The 17,526-nt window shown below is 37.7% G+C and overlaps 1 protein-coding gene across 7 annotated transcripts in view; it reads left to right on the forward strand.

Annotated features, from left to right (window-relative positions):
- Window positions 1–2,302: 2,302 nt before the first annotated feature.
- The window catches only part of CCDC66 (coiled-coil domain containing 66), a 51,204-nt gene continuing 35,980 nt past the window's right edge, over window positions 2,303–17,526 (forward strand). Inside the window, exons 1-7 of one of the 7 annotated variants that reach the window (XM_047850377.1) lie at window positions 2,375–2,395; window positions 4,006–4,070; window positions 4,713–4,738; window positions 5,581–5,591; window positions 13,606–14,050; window positions 15,480–15,645; window positions 15,825–15,928. In XM_047850377.1, coding sequence (XP_047706333.1) covers window positions 13,606–14,050; window positions 15,480–15,645; window positions 15,825–15,928 — 715 coding nt within the window. In that variant the 5' untranslated portion in view covers window positions 2,375–2,395; window positions 4,006–4,070; window positions 4,713–4,738; window positions 5,581–5,591. Of the gene's footprint in view, window positions 2,396–4,005; window positions 4,071–4,712; window positions 4,739–5,580; window positions 5,592–6,458; window positions 6,482–13,605; window positions 14,051–15,479; window positions 15,646–15,824; window positions 15,929–17,526 lie in introns of those variants that run through there. The other 6 variants (XM_047850375.1, XM_047850374.1, XM_047850379.1 and 3 more) reach the window with 6 other exon arrangements.

Below are 17,526 nucleotides of genomic sequence, written 5' to 3' on the forward strand. Positions count from 1 at the left end.
GCCCCTAAGATTTCTTTTTTTAAAAACATTCTTTTTAACGTTTATTCATTTTTTGAGAGACAGAGAGAGACAGAGCATGAGTGGGGGAGGGGCAGAAAGAGAGGGAGACACAGAATCCAAAGCAGGCTCCAGCCTCTGAACTGAGCACAGAGCCCAAAGTGGGGTTCGAACTCACAGACCATAAGATCATGGCCTGAGCCAAAGTCGGACGCTCAACCGACTGAGCCGCTCAGGCACCTCTAAGATTTCTGGAGAGACACTGCAGGAAAAAAGAATCCTGTCCTTGCTTCCAGTGTGTTCACTTGGTAGGCTCCTTGGAATCCAATATCTCAGTGGAAGAGGCTTCCCCCAGTTTCCAGCTTCTGCAGCACTGGCAGCTTCTCCAACATCAAGCTCATGCAGCATGGGCAGCATCTCCAGGGTCAAGCCCCCAGCACATAAGCTTGCTTCAGCACTCAACTCCTATAGAGCCTAGTGGCCAGAAGCACCCAGCCATCAGCAGCTTCCCCCAGCAACCCCCTCGGGCAGTTTTGTAGTGACAGGCCCCTGGTGAGATACCTTGAATGGATTCCCCCAGTAACCCAGAAGATGGATTTCCGGCAAGATCTCCTGGCATAAGCCAGGGTCATGACTTCCAGTAAGGTCTGGATCTCAGTCCTGTGGGGTCCTTGGGGACTTTATCTAAACTGCTCTTTATATCTGCTATTCGTATATTTTTTAGAATTCTCTTTATTTCTTACTAGTCAATCTCTCATTATGCCAGATCTATTAACTATTATTATAGTTAATCATTATTTTTTAATGCTTATTTACTTGAGAGAGAGAGAGAGAAAGAAAGAGAACACACGAGTAGGGGGAAGGGCAAAGAGAAGAGAGAGAATCCCAAGCAGTCTTCATGCTGTCAGCAGAGAGCCTGACAAAGGACTCGATCTCACATACTGTGAGATCATAACCTAAGCGAAAATCAAGAGGCAGGCACTCAATCGACTGAGCTACCCAGGTGCCCCCAAAGTAACATTTTATAAGTCACACCACTCTATCTCCCAAAAATACTCCTGTTAGCATGTCAGTTTAAATCTTTTTAGCCTTTTTTTTTTTTTCTATGCCTAGGTAAGTGTTCCTTAAAACAGAACAAAACACAGGATCAAATGTACTCTGGTACCTGTTCATTTACTCAGTCAAGTAGATTAACAAATGTTGATTTAAGTATATCTTCCACAGACCAGGTACATAAACGAATATTAAAAGATCTCTGAGTTTTCACTGAATGTACTATGAGAGTTCAATGTGCCTATAAAACTATAGTTTCCAAAAATTGCTTGAGTAGATGAACACCCTGTGAACTTTTAGTAGCTGCATTATAATCCTTATCATGAAATAGCATTCAGCCAAATTTAATAAAGTTGTTGGCATTTTTTATTTTTTGCTGTGTTTTCATGTGACAATTATTTACTGTCTATGCTTTTCAGTGCCAGGTGCTGTGGCTATGGAGGTATATGAGACACCAACTGCCTGGCCCTCTGAAGCTCACGCTGACACAGGATCTTAAACGTATGAGCGCGCGGATCAAAAGGGCAGGGACTGGAAGCTCCAGAGAATAGGTTCCTGATTTACCCACTAGCGGATTCCAGAGGAGGTTCTTGGAGGAAGTACGTTTAAATTTAGATTTTTAAGAACTAACAGCAGTTAGACTCATAAAACACTAGTTCGGAACATGGGCTCCGGGGTTAAACTGTTTGATTAACCTCTCTGTGCCTCAGAGATAATGTAAAGCTTCAATAGACCTAAAGCCCTTAGCTCCCAGTCTGCACAAAAGAGCTGAAATTCAGTACTTGTGATTGTTGCAATTTAAAAAAGAGTTACAATGCATTAGGCTTCCTGCGGAGGTCAGAGCCAGAAACAGGACAAACCCTGTACCGGACCTAGGAGTCTCTCCCCAGGTCCCCACTCCCAATTTATTTTATACCCGAATAACCCTCTCTTACAAATATGAAATACGGGAAATGTTTATTTCCTAAAAAGCTTATGTTTTTAGTTTTTCCATATTTTTGCCACCTCCACCTGAGCTGAGGCACTTCTCTGGGGGCTTCGAGTGAACTAGGGGCGGAGGGAGGAGGGTGGTGTGCCTACAACTCCAACGAACGAAGATCCCCACTACCCAAGAACGAGGGCGAAGCGCCTGATGCCAGGCTAACCCAGCGGGTCTCCCCAGTGGCTTCTCCCCGGTAGAGAGAGCACCCTCCAGCACGACTAATTCTGATTGGTCTGTTCTCCCAGCTCGCCGGTATCACCGTATCCAATGGGCGTAGCGCTTGTTGAGCGGCGGAGGCAACCGGCATACACAGGGGACCTGAGCGTTCGTGGAGAGAGGGAGAGGTCAGGCCATGAACCTAGGGTAAGCTGGGGCGAGAAGGGTGGTCTCTAGCGGAGACGGGGTGAGGCTAGGTTGGCCCTTGGAATCCTTCGTGGAACACCTTCCCGGCTTGCGCCGCCTCATACGGCATTGTTCGGCTGCCTGTGGCGGAGAGGGGGACCAGAGGCCCGGGACGGCGTTTGTCGCCGCCGCCGCTTTTGCACAACGTTACTCGCAGTAAATCTGTCCGGGACCTCCTTTCCGCCCTCTCATTAACCTCACGGTGGTGAGGGAAGAGAGGCGGAAAGCAGTAAGGGCAGATGGAGAGATAAAGTTTAGTGGCTTCCCGGGGAGAAATCCTGGCCCCGGCCCTGGTTTTTTTTTTTTTTTTTTTGCGCCTTTGGCGTCTCTGCAGGTTGTCGGAGCGCCCACAGGCGTTTAACGCCCGTAATGCGGGGAACCGAGTCTTGAGCAACCGATGCATTGCCAGTGCTTGGCCCCTAATAGGCCCTCATTAAGTTTGTTGAGTAAAAAGGACTGTTGCAGGGAAGTGATGGGGAAGTTCATGTTTTAAGAAGATGAAAAGTTACCAAACTCAGACTACACATCATTTAGCAAATGAATTTTGTATCCTAGAATCTGTAGAGAGAAAAATAAATAAGACAGGCTGCCCCTAAAGGAGTTTACAGTGCAGTAATACTGAACAGACGTACTTTTCGGTTTCATTCTTTTGTTTGTTGAGTTTCACGAACGCGTAAACATGGAGTATTCTAACGCTGCAACAGGGAAACTTTTAAAGTCCGTTTTCCCCCACTGTTTTAATAAAACAGGGTATTTTGATTTCCTCTACTTACCAACACTACAGTTTCGTGTTCCCAATGAGACTTTTTTTCAACCTTTCTTTTTTTCCTTGGGTGATCCCGCCGGATTTAATTTTGTCTCTTAGACATCACATTTGTCCCCATTGATGTTTATTGACCCACACTTATTCCTCCCCCACTTTTAGGAAACAGTGAATTAAATGTGGACTATTTTTATTTTCAGTGGAATTTTTATTAGGACCTTGATTTGTACAAGTTACCTTGGTAGTGTCTACCGTTAACTTTGTGCTCTTGCATAGGACATGCACAAATAAATTATAACAGCCAAAACTTATTACAGATTTATTGTTGTTATAGTAACAAAGTGTCAGTGTGCTCAAAAAGTTAGTAACAGTGGTGGCAATGTTACAGGCCACTTTCAGATTAATGATGTAGCAGGCCATAGAATGTATTAGTCATGAACAAATAGTAGTTAGATATGTTTTGCTACTTTAACTTAGGTGGAGAGTTTTGGTAACAGCATTTTTTCCAGTCTGGATTTATAAAAGTTAAATAATGGCATGATAATTGAATTCATTGCTTACCAGTAAAATACGAAGTTTCATGTTAAAGGTAATAAATTCTTTTATTATTGGAAAGTTTCAGGAATTTTCTGAGTGTTTAGTTTTATCTTGGATTGAAAAACGATTTTAATTAAAAGAATGGTTTAATATTTACAGTTCTTGTATAAATTGGGAAGAACGTATATATTTTCAAGATTCAAATGAGCATTTCATTTCTCTTTAAAACTTTGCTGTTTCTTAAAAATGACAACTTTCTTTTATTTTTCAGAGATGGTTTAAAGCTTGAAACTGAATTATTGGATGGAAAAACCAAGTTAATATTGTCTCCATATGGTATGCTGTGTTACTGGAAACCTAAAATGTTAACTTTTATATTCCTACCTAAAATTTATATGAGTTTAATGTACTTTTTGCTTATAATAGAGTAATATTTAAATGATTCTTTGCAAAAAGCTGTTTTCACTTTTTCAGATTTATTTTTAGCCAAGTAAAGTCAGATTACGTCACTGCTTACCACTCTCAGTATTTATTCATAAAACTTAAATGTCCCAGTATATTTTAATGTTTAATATGTTGCCTAATGGATAATCTGGGTGAAGTTTGTGTAATTATGTTCTGTGTATATAAAGAATGTAGTTTGAGAAAATTAAATTTGTAGTAAGACCACAGTTGCTAAAATCATTTTTACTATTAGTTTTAAAACTCAGTAAACTTTGGTAGTCCGCTCATTCATATTACTATTTTTTTTTTTTTTCTGATCTGTTTATAGCTTTATCTTGGAAAATAAATAGAAGTGAAATAGAAATTCTTGAACTATTCTGTAAAAGTTAGAACACTCAGGACCTAAAGTTAATGCTTCTGGGGTTAATATTTCTATTAAATACCTTCTTAAAACAATGCTAATTAAAATTTATTTTGTGACTGCCTTAGTGTGTTTTTGTTTGATGGCTCAGTAATTATTTTTTTCTTTTGTAGAATGTAAATCAAAATATTCTGTGAAGGTAAGCCAAATGACCTGACCTGTTTTTGAATGTAAAATGTGGTTTTCTTTATAGTGGTTTGAAAAGAATTCCTGTGAAATTATCATAATGGGTTTGGGATAATGATGAGGAGTTATTGTTCTCTTGCTTTCAGGCTGGTCCTTTCACAGAAATGGGATCATAATTTTTCAGTTTAAAAAGCTGTATAGAACATTTTTCTCTACATCAGTGCTGCCTAGTAAATCTTTTTGTGATGATGGAAATATTCTAAGATCATTGTTTTCTAATATGGTCGTCAGCAACTAGTCATACGTGGTTATTTAGCACTTAAAATGTGGCTAGTATGACTAAGGAAGTGAATTTTTAATTTTATTTAATTTTGAATGCAAATTTAGTAGTTACTACACTGGACAATGCAGTTCCTAAGATCTTTAAAAATACATATTCTTTAAAATGAGAATATTTTTCTTTTCATATTCAAATTCCATTTTCCCACATCAAAACGGTGTATCTGATTCACAGACTTACATGCATTTTGCCTTCTCCTTTAAGAGATCGTACTTGAGCTTAATGATAATTTTCCTTTTAAATTTTTATCAGGAACCCATAGTGACTTTTTCTACAAAATACAGTACCACTTTCACAGTTTTTTGATATCATACTTTTCTTGTTCCCTATTTTTTTTCCATGTTTAGATTAATAGGAGCAGAAATTTCATCTCTTCCATAATTCACTGTAGCCCTCCTTTTTCCTTTATCATTGTAGCATCTTAAAGTCTTTTGTGTTTCTGTGAATAGAGCTCAATTTGGATGATGTGGCACTTTTCAACTCTGAGCTCTTGATGGCTTTGCTCTTTTTTCCAGGTTTGATCAAGGTGAAGTTCCTTGAGTACCGAGCATAATAATGACTTCATAAATGGGTGATGATAATCAGTAATTCCACATGTTACCAGTAAAAATTATCTCTCTGAATATGGTATATAGTTGTATACCTTGTGTGCTTTTTAAAATCACAGAATGCAAATTATATATTTTTTCCTGGTCCTGCTCTATTAAAATATTGGAACTAATTATTTTATTTGAGTCACATTAACAACTACAGCACCCCTTTTTTAGCTCTTAGATAAAAAGCTGCTTGTAATAGTTGGTTTCCATCTTCCCTTGACCTCAGTTTTCTTTCACCTGTTTCTTCTTCCATCAATGTCCTTAATGGATTTGCTTCAGTCACCACATTTTGTGAAGACATTTCATTGTCTTTTTAACCAGCCTAGAACATATGGCGATCTCCTTTCATGCCTATAATAAAATTACTAGTCTTGGACTTTTGATAGAATCATCACAAGATTCTGTTAGCAATCTAAAAATATTTTATTCTAGGATTCTTTTTTTCCAGAGTAACTATGTCTCAGTCGATGTTGATCTTAAATTATTATTCACTGTCTTGGAGCAAATTCTTTGATTTTATTCCTCTTGCTTTTGAGACTTCAAAATACTGATGATGGTAACTATATAAGGTGATGGATATGTTAATTCCCTTGATTGTGGTGACTGTTTCACAGTGTATGCATTTATGAAATCATCTAGTTGTACGCCTTAAATATATACAGTTTTTAATTGGCAATTATACCTTAATAAAGCTGGGGAAAAAATTCTGATGAAACCTAAGTCTCCCTTCTAGATTGATTTTACTTTAAGGAGCTTCTCTTCCCTTATTTATAGGGGTTGCTGAGATCTTCCTCATTTCTTTCTTTGCTCCTCACAGAAGGTAAAATACAAAGATAGTAGTACTTGTCTTTTTTTTTTTTTTTTTTTTTGCTTAATTCTGTTTTTAATTTCCCAAATCTCATTCAGCTTTATGTTGGATTCTCTTTTCCATAAGTTATTCATGAATTCTCTCTTCATAGTGTTTTTCTTCTACTGGGAGAAGCTCCTGAGTGACTACAACACCTACCTACAGTTCTGGTTTCCCTTTCCTCATAGGTTGAATTACTGTCACTGTCATAGTGTGCTCTTTATTTATTTTTATTTTTTAAATTTTTTAAATTTTTTTTTGAATTTATTTTTGCGACAGAGAGAGACAGAGCATGAGCAGGGGAGGGGCAGAGAGAGAGGGAGACACAGAATCGGAAGCAGGCTCCAGGCTCTGAGCTGTCAGCACAGATCCTGATGCGGGGCTCGAACCCACAGACTGTGAGATGATGACCTGAGCCGAAGCCGGACGCTAAACCGACTGAGCCACCCAGGCGCCCCATAGTGTGCTCTTTAAACACAGCTGAACTCTCATCTCATCGTGATTAAGTTTAACACCTCTGTGGTCCGAGTACTTTTTAAATTTTTCAAAATCCCTTCTGCATTTTTTTTTAAATCCGTGGTAAGGAATATGAAGTTAAAGGTGGTTACCAGTTTAATTTCTTAAGCTTTTAGGAAGAGAAATGAAAGAAATGTTAATGATTCAGTGTCATGAGTAATTTATAAATTCTAAACTCTTATACTCGGGCACCTGGGTTGCTCAGTTGATTAAATGTCTGACTCTTTGGCTCAGGTCATGATCTCTTGATTCGTGGGATTGAGCCCTGCATTGGGCTCTGCACTGACAGTGTGGAACCTGGTTAGGATTCTCTTTCTCTCACTGTCTCTGCCCCTCCCCTGCTCTCTCTCAAAATAAATGAATAAACTTCTAAACTCTTACACTTAAAATTGTCACTTGGGCGCCTGGGTGGCTCTGTTGGTTGTGTCTGACTTTGGCTCAGGCCATTATCTTGAGGTTTGTGAGTTCGAGCCCCAGGTCAGGCTCTGTACTGACAGCTCATAGCCTAGAGCCTGCTTCAGGTTCTCTGTCTTGCTCTCTGTCTGCCCCTGCCCTGCTTGCACTTTGTCTCTCTCTCTCTCAAAAACAAACATTAAAAAAAATTGTCACACGTATTAGTTGAAATATAAAACATTAAAAAATTTTTTTCATAGGTATTTCTACATGTGAGAAGCAGAATGGTGTCATGCAAAAGGATATACACAATATTAGTGTTAAGTAGCACATTTTATATCTTAAAATGTTACTTTTCTCTGATTCTTTCTAGCTTTGGCATCCTGGCCCCATATAAGTGATAAAGTCAGCCAGTACTAAACAAATTCATTGGACATTGTATTATGAAAAATATTGATAGAATTAAAACTAGTTAAAAAACAATTTGGCTATGTAAAAATTTTGACATGAAAACTTGATCTATTTTGATCTATTAAAATTCACATAATCCAGTAAACACTTGGAATTATTTGGTCTAGATTGCTTTTTCTTAATAAGTAACCTGAACATAATTGAATGTTTATTTGGTAGTTCATGATCTTTTGCTGCTTCCATTTATTGGTTTTGTTATTTTTTTTTTTCCTCCCCTGCCATTTAGCTACAAAAAATAATCAGAATTGAGCTGAGTATATATTGACCTCATGCCACATCATTGCCCTTCCTGCCCACCCCCTTACCCCCATTTTATTAAATATTTTTAGAAGATTTTTTGGTCTATTTTTTTTTGTAAGTGAAATTTTGCAGGATAATTCTATTTAAATTAGATCGTCAATTAGTAAGTTTTTATTTAACAAGGATTTACTGAAGATTTAAAATTCTAGTAGAGTGCCATTCTTGGCTTTATTTCTTCTGTGATTGAAAGAAAGGAAATGAGCAAAACCTGGTCCTTGTGTTTTGGAAGTGAGGGTGTCAGGTAAATAACTATATTACAAGTAGAATATGATGTGTACTATAGTAGGATAATGTATACCACAGTAGGGTTATAAAAGGCAGACAACACTGCAAAGAGCAGCTCTTTGTGGTTTGAGGAGACCAGGGAATGCTTCATAAACGAGGTGACATTTTAATTAGAACTTAAAAGATCAGGCAGATATTTATAGGTAAAGAGGTAGGGGAGTGTATTCTAAGTTCAGAGAAAATACTGGGCACAATACCAAGATAGAAAGCCTAATTTGCATTTGGGGAATAGTGTGTATCTCAGGGAAGTATAGAACGTAAAGCTTAGGGGAGGGTTTAGTCTTAAAGAGTTTAATTTTTTTTTTTTTTTTTTTTATTTTGAGAGCATGAGTAGGGGAGGGGCAGAGACAGATGGAGAGAGAGAATCCCAAGCAGGCTCTGCGCCATCAGTGCAAGAGTCCGATGCAGAGCCCGATCTCATGAACTGAGATCGTGACCTGAGCTGAAGTCAGGAGTCAGATGCTTAACAGACTGAGACAGCCAGGCACCCTTTAAAGAGTTTAAATATATACTTAAAGAATTTGAACTTCTTGATTTGTATGTAGGGAGCATTAAAGTATTTTTGAAAAGTGGAGTAGATACGGTATAATTTGTGTTGTAGGATAGGGCTTCGGACAGCCCTACAAAGGACAGATTGTAACTGAGAGACCATAGTTATGGGCCAAATATGGTCCAGGGAGAGTCATAAGTTCTTGAACATGGGTGGTGGCTAGTGAAATGGAAAGAAGGGGACAAATGACTTCAAGATATGTTAATGGCATGCACTGCACTTAGTTTGAATGAGCAACTGATTAGAGAAACAAAATGCTCAACTATTAGTGACCAAAAAAAGGCCCATATGAGTCAAAGAAGGGTGAGAAAGTAGGAGCTGTAGTTGGAGTCTGAGGTGGTAGGGCTCAGCTGTATAAGCTACATGCAGTCTGCTAATAATTTGCTTATTCCACACAATGGTTTTCAAAAACTAGAGTGAATTGCCAGTATCTAAACATTGGAGAGTTTAATGTAAAATCTGTCATTTTTGGTTCTCTTGAAATACTGGATTCCTGTTTGGCAGTGTAGGCTGGTTCTGATGGTGACTGCCTCCTTTAGGTGGAAAAATGCTTTTCAACTCATCTTGTTTCCTACCTAGCCTAATTTACAGTATGTATTCAAGTTTGCCATTTCTCAGAGAATTAGTTATATTAAAATAGCCACAGGGATGAGAGGATAAAAGGCATTTTACATTGTGGTACCAATTACATTGGTATTATCAAAAGCCTGAAGCTAGGAGCAAATAGGATTTGGATGAGGTGAAGAGAATAACAAACAGATCTGTGGCTGATACTACAGGTACATTTTGAAAAGTCAGGTGAAATGTGAATGGCTAATTGGTCTAAGTGTGGTTGTATATTATATAAGTTACTGAAAGACCAGGAGAGTTGGGATATGATAAGCCGGATGAAAGTCGTGGGGCATCTACCCTACTGTTTGACAGCAAATATCTTCTTCATTTTTACACCTCTAGTGCTTTTCTGTATTGGTGAGCACATAAAAAGCAACAGTTAATAGTGACTAAATGAGTGTTGAATTACTTTTGGTTAATTGGATTTACGGAAATGTATAATGGATTAATAGAGGAAAGGTATGAATTAGGCAGACTGTAATCTAGTAGTGTGGTAATGAAAACCTGAATTTAGGCTTATCATCATGTAAATGGTGAGAAAAAGATTTGAAAGGAAGAAATGACCAATACTTGTTTATAAGCCAAAGAAGACCATGAAAGAGGATAAAGTTAAAGATGACTCCATGCTTACTGGTCTGAGAGATTAGGACAACAGTGCCACAGAAATAGGATATTTTGGAAAGGGGAATAAATATGGGGGAGAGAGATAATTCAGTCTTTAAAATAGCGTAGTTGAGGGTAGTCAACAAAAAATTCACTCAACACCTGTTTTGTTCCACTCATTGTTCTGTACTGGAGCTATACAGTGGACAAAGTATAAAAAATCTCTGCCCTAGGGAGTTTACATTGGAAACGAATAGAGGCACTTGGGGTGGCTCAGTCAGTTAAGCATCCATCTTCAGCTCAGGTCATAATCTCACAGTTCGTGGGTCCGAGTGCTGCTTCGGGCTCTGTGCTGACAGCGCGGAGCCTGGAACCTGCTTCTGGTTCTGTCTCCCTGTCTCTCTGCCCCTCCCCTGCTCACGCTCTGTCTCAAAAATAAACATTAAAAAAAAGAAGATTGCGTTGAATGGGCATACAGTAAGCAAAATATACAATGTCACAAGATGAAAAGTGCTATAGGGAAAAAGAGAAAGGGAAGAGGCACAGTCACTTTAGGGGCACAGCAGTCTTTGGAAAAGGAAGTGTTAGGTAGGTGAGAGAGTGAGGGAGAACAGGAAACCTGCAAATTTAAATCAGTTGGTCAGAGAAGACCTCACTGAGCCAGTGATGTTGGAGCAAAGATTTGAAGGAGGTGAGTACATAAACCATGAGGTCTTCGAAGAATGGCCCAGGTAGAGGGATTGACTAATGTTGAGGCCTGAAATTAGGAGAGTCTTATTCAAGGAATAAGAAGCCCACGTGTCTGGAGGCTAAGACAAAATGAGATCAGAGAGATCAGGTAAGGGGATAAAATGTGAAGTGTGTGCAGATCATTAGGTCAGAGTAAGAAGTTCAGTTTTCTTCCTAAGTAAGATAGGAAGGCCTTAGAAGCTTTTGAAAAAAGTGACATGATGTGACTTTACCTACTAAGGTACCCTGTGGCTGCTGTGCTGAGCACAGACTGGGAAGTGAAGGCAGAAGTAGGAAAAGCAGGCTTTTAGAAATTCAGGCAAGAGCATTATAATGGCTTGGAGTAGAGGGCACAAGAAATGTTCAGGAGTGGTCAGATTCAGGATATATTTTGAAGATGGAGCAAAACAAGGTTTGATGACAAGTGTGGCATATGAGAGATAATTCCAAAATTTTTGGCATGGGTAGCTTCCTCTGAAAGGAGGAAGTTATTTAGGGGCATGTGGGAGATCAAGAGTTTGATTTGGGGCTTGCTGAGGCTTTTTTTTTTTTTTTTTTTTGTAATTAAAGACAATTTTATTTGATCCTATCCAATCTGTGTGTGCACATATACACAGTCCATAGCAGACTTTGCAGGAATGTATATATTTCATTAAATGATAAATATGAGAACGTTTGGAAGTCCTGTGTATAATGTACTTTTGTCACTGTGAATTCTTTTCATAGGTTATGTGGGGCATGCCGAGTCTTAAATGGCTATTAGAAACCCAGTGGAAGTGTTTGGATAGACAGATGGAACCTTAAGTTAGGGGAGAGTTCCATCCTGGAGACAAATTTGGGAGTCCTCAGTATATGGATAATATTTAGAGCCACAAGGATAAAAGAAATTAGCGAGTGAATGAGGTAACTTAGAGAAGAGATCCTGGGACTGAGCAACTTTAAGAGGTCTGGGGGAAAGGAGCAGCAAGAACCAGGATTGTGGAGTCCTGGAAGTGAAGTAGAGAAAGTGATTCAAAGTGGAAAGAGTTGGGGCCCCTGGGTGGCTCAGTTGGCTGAGCATCGGACTTCAGCTCATGATCTCACAGTTTGTGAATTTGAGCCCCATGTCGGACTCTGTGCTGACAGATCAGAGCCTGGAGCCTGCTTCGGTCTCTCGTCTCTCTGCTTTTCCCCTACTCATGCTCTGTGTCTCTCAAAAATAAATATTAAATTTTTTTTAAGTATTCAAAATAGAAGGAATAATCAACTGTGTCACATGCTGATAATAATGTTAGGATGAGGATCTGAGAATCAGTCACTGGATTTGCAACATAAAAGTTATTAGTGACCTTGATGAGTTTTAGTGGAGTCGTGTGGGTGAAAGCTTGTTGGGAATGGGATTATGGGAGATGAGAGGAGAAAGTGGAATCATGTATTTTTTAAGGTGATAAAAAATGATGTGATCCAGCAGAAAAGAAACAGTTGATTCAGGAGAAAGCAAAGAATTGCTGGAGAAAGATCCCTGAGAACGGGTTATATGAATATGTATGAATAACAGGAGTACAAGCAGGTTTGCATGACTATTGATGCTGGTACAGATTTGGTGGTAGAAATTTCTTGAAGTTTTTTCAGAATGCTTCTCTATAAGATTTTTAGTGAAATATTGATCAAGATTTTCAGCTGAGAATAAGTTATGAAAGAAAGTGTTAGGAATTTGGGAAAGAGGAGAAAGTTGAAATTGTTAAGAGTAAATGAATTTGGGAAATGTTTGACTGTAGGGTAGCATGTTGTTTGGGCTATGTATTTAAGGTGAAACTAAATATTGTGGCTTGGTATTTTTCTTCCTGAGTAGTGCAGGCACAAAGTAGGTGATGAAGAGTTAGATTTTACCAGTTTGGGGATTTGCAAAGTGTGTGTCAGAGCAGGAGTTGGGAATGGAAGGCAATGGTGGTTTTGGTTGATTGTGGAAGAGGAAGGTAGTAGAATCAATAGATTATAGATCCCAGATGAGTTAAAGAATTATCAGAATTGGGATATGCAAGGAGAGTGTTGGTCATTGTGCCGTGATTGAAATTGAGATTATGGAGGGATTGCAAGTTAGGAGTAACAAGGTCAATGTAAGATATCACTATGGGAATGAGTAACCGAGGTAGCTTGGAGGACAAGAGTAGAAGAACCGAGTTAAGGAAATGAGAGGCCAGGGAATTGGAAAAATGATCTATGTGGATATGAAAGCACTAATAATTAAGACAGGAGTTACGCTAGAGGGATGTCGACCCACAAGTTAAGTTATTCAAGGCGTAACTAACCTAAGTTACTAATGCACAGGTCTATAGATACCTGTAAAGAAAATTGGTAGTATGAGTGGTATAATCATGACATGAGATTCCAAGCTGGAGTAGAATGGAGATGTTCTACAACAGCTAGAATGAAAATTCTTCTGTATTCATTATCTTGAAATAAAATAATTTCCAGTTGGTGATGAAGCTTTCAAGTAGATTTGCAAAGGTTAAATGTTATTTTCTCATGGATATAATCTTTTAACAGCAAAATGGAAAAAAAATTTAGAAGCCTGACATCACAGACAATATAAATAAAGATAATTGTTTGATTTTTTTCATGGGCTGTTATAAAGTATAAATTTCTCGTGTTTTAACAGATGGGAAATAAGACCAAGATTGCAAAATGTCCATTAAGAACAAAACAAACTGGATACATTCTAAAATCAACACAAAATACTTGTATCAAGAGTGGAAAACTTTTGCAAAAGAAGAGAATGGGTTCAGAAACTTCACAGGCAAAAGGTGAAAAAAATAGTATGACTTTTTCACCCACTAAGGATTTATGCAAGCAGTATGTAGATAAAGACTGTCTTTATGTCCAGAAAGAGATTTTACCTGCCACCCCCAATATACAGAAGACTAGAAACACCATAAATACATCTATAGTATCTAAAGAGAAGCTTTGCCAAAAACACATCACAGCTGAAAATATGAAGAGCAGTTTGGTGTGTCTAACACAAGACCAACTACAACAGATTTTGATGACTGTGAACCAAGGGAATGGATCTATTTCCCTGATTGAAAATGGAAAGGAGGAAACATGTAAGGTTTTTTTTTGAAGTTTTAATTAATATTAACTTTACCAATATGTACTTGTTTTCAAATTTCTCATTCATTGGATTTGATATAACTGTGCCTCTTAAATTCTAAGTTACTGTGTAACAATCTTTTAAAATAATTATTCTTTTAGAGAACAGTTTTCTCATGCAGAATTACTTGTATAGTTATAATATGCCACATTTTAAGGTTAATGCTCAAAACACAGTACAATCATGGTACCATAGCCTTAAGAAACCCAATTCTGTGGACTCTAGAGTAAAAAAGCTATGGTACTTATTTTAGAATATAGAAGGCTCTACTTACATTAACAATAATTATATTAAATGTTTTAAAAGACCACTATAGAATTTCTAGTGAAAATTGAGGGAAACTTTACTTTGAATATTTGACTTGAGTTGCTGAAAAGATTTTTTCCTGGCTCCTGCATTTTGCCTTCTTTCACCCTTAATCTACGTTGAGGATTGGCAGCACTATCTTTTTAACCAATGTAAAACATAGATTTGGAAGGAGTAGTAGAGTGTCACATGTCTTCTGTTTCATTAGGGCATTGTGTTATGTTTTTAAAAGCCTTCCAGTTTCAGCTTTGAGCTAAGGAATTAATATGAGTAGAAATATCATTCAAATTTTGTTAGGCGATAATGAAATAAATTAAAATTAACAGTCACCAGAAAGAGGCCCCACAACTGACTTGGGGACAAGTTGGAGTAATTTACCTTCTCTTGGTCTAGATTATTCTTTGTAAAATGAGGGAGCTGGGTCTTTAGAGGCTAGAATTGTAGCCTAGAGAACAAAAAATAAAAACTTACTATGCATAGTGAGAGATAACATCAACAAAGTTGAAGGCAGAATTTGTCTAATCATGTATTGACCTGCATATTAAATATGCTTTCTCTTCACTGGGAAAACTAGCACATTGAGGAAGAATTAGAACAGTGTTTGAGCCAAGCATAGGAATCTGTATAAAACATTTGTAACAGATATAACAGAGGCATAGAGACAGTGGTCCATAATAAAGTTTTCCATTGATTTCCCAGCTAAATGAGAAAAATAAGGTCAAGGTAATGAGTTTTTCATAAAGCTATTTGCATTTATTCTCCTTTAAGTTGTGATTTGTATTATTTGTAAAAATATTATCAACAGGAGTAAATGGAGGGTTTTTGTTGTTGTTGCTTGTTTGTTTTCATATTTGACACGAGATTATATAGATCTTCTGGACCATTTAACCGCTGGGCTCAGTTTCCTTTTTTGACAAAAGGGAACGATAATACCTACTGAAGGACTGCTGTGAGAGGTAATTACTTTGGTAATGTTAAGGCAGTATTTTTAAAGTGTGTAGCAGTATGCCAAGATAAGGTATTGTAATATGTGTAATTTTAGTGTTAATTTTAAAACATGCATTTTTACTCCCTAGGTCGGGGCAGTCTACATTTAAACAATATTTCTAATCAGCCAAATGACGAAAACGTTATGGGAGTACTCCAAAAAACTGAGGCTCTTTCATCTGTCCTAGATGAAAGTAAATCTGTTTTAAATAAAAATCAAGAGACATCTAAGCAGTATAAACAGAAAATTGCCATGTATGTAACTCCTATATGTTATTGTGGGGTCATCTGGTGAAAATGGTTCTGCTTTTCCTTGACTTGCATGTGAAATATTTACTGTGAAAACTGTGAGCTGTTTAAAAGTTTATTACTTAATTTTTATGGGTAACTTGTATAGAAACATGTAATAAGGTTTCTGTTATTTTTTGTGTTAGAGAGAATGCATGGAAACCAGCTGACATATTCAGTACCCTGGGGGAAAGAGAACGTGATAGAAGTTTGTTGGAAGCAAAAAAAGCCCAGTGGAGGAAAGAGCTTGGTAGGTAATTATTATACCTGTTATTATTATAGATTAGGTTGTGTCTTTTTGTCTACTCAGTGTGCACCAAAAGACCAGAGGTGAGCGATGAGTATTAATATCATTAGTATCATTCTGGAGCTCAAAGATTTCTAAACTTTTCTTGGTTCCTGAGAATCCATTTTCATATTTTTCTATTGTAGAAATCCTATGCATTTAATGGTTTTATTTAAAAATAATTGGGTTTGGGGCACCTGGGTGACTCAGTCGGTTAGGCGTCTGACTTTGGCTCAGGGCATGATCTCATAGTCCATGAGTTCGAGCCCCGTGTCGGGCTCTGTGCTGACAGCTCAGAGCTTGGAGCCTGCTTTGGATTCTGTGTCTGTCTGTCTATCTGTCTCTCTCTCTCTCTCTCTCTCTCTCTCTCTCTCTCTCTCTCTCTCTGCCCCTCCCCTGCTTGCACTCTGTCTGTCTGTCTTTCACTCTCAAAATAAATAAACATTAAAAAAAAAAATAAAAAAAAAGTAAAAGCATAGAGATGGGCTTCATCTTCCACTCAACTAGAAAGTCCTGTGAGGCAGTCATATCGCTGATGAGACAGGTGATATAGAAAAAGAGATAAGCAGAAGAAATTGGGAATGAATTATTTATGTTGGAAGTCAAAGTAGCAGAAGTTTGAAGAAATTAAATGTATGCTAACAGTATCTGAAGGTCTGGAGATTCGTTGTGTCTTTATATCATAATTTCAGCTTTAAATATTTTCTTTCAATACACATTTTGCTTATCAGACTGTAACACCAAACTTCTGAAGTAAGATGGAACTGCTTGGAAATGACTAAAGTGTTTTATGTTTTATTACCTAAAAAGAGTTTACTTTCTTCTACTGTTAAGAAAGCACCTTTCTCTTTGTTAAAGTCCTGCTTTCATTAATTTTCTTGAAATTTAGATTTATACATCTCTGAATCTTTTTAAAGTTTATTTTTGAGAGAGAGACAACATGAGTGGGGAGGGGCAGAGAGAGAGGGAGACAGAGAATCCCAAGTAGGCTCTGCACTGTCAGTGTGGAGCCTGACGTGGGGCTTGAACTCGTGAGACCATGAGACCATGACCTGAGCCAAAACCAAGAGTCGGGTGTTTAACCGACTGAGCCACCCAGGTGCTCCTATACATCTCTGAATTTTTAAGAACTATTGATTTGGGACCTTGTTGTTATATTAGTTTGTTAGATACAAGATTTTGTTTTTTCACTTTTCAGCAGTTATGAATAATAATGGCATTTATTACATACTTACTTTGTGCTAGGTCCTATACTGAAATAGGCACTATTCTCATTTTACAAAAGAAGAAACTGAGTTTTAGAAAGGTGAACAGCGATTTGCCCCGTTACACAGATAGGAAGTGGTTGAACTAGGATTCGCTTACAGGGTTCTCTGAATCCAGAGGTCTCACTTTTCAATCTCTTTGTAATACCTGAGTGAACATTATAGGAAAGTAGAACTTTAGAATAATTAGCATGTTATAAAATACGTTCTGAAAAAATTGCTTTTTATTGCCAATTGTGATAAACATTTTTACATCCATCTGTGCCATACATAAGTTTGGTTCTGGTTAAATGTTTT

Source organism: Prionailurus viverrinus, chromosome A2 (genome assembly GCF_022837055.1).
Source record: "Prionailurus viverrinus isolate Anna chromosome A2, UM_Priviv_1.0, whole genome shotgun sequence".
NCBI classification, from domain to species: domain Eukaryota; kingdom Metazoa; phylum Chordata; class Mammalia; order Carnivora; family Felidae; genus Prionailurus; species Prionailurus viverrinus.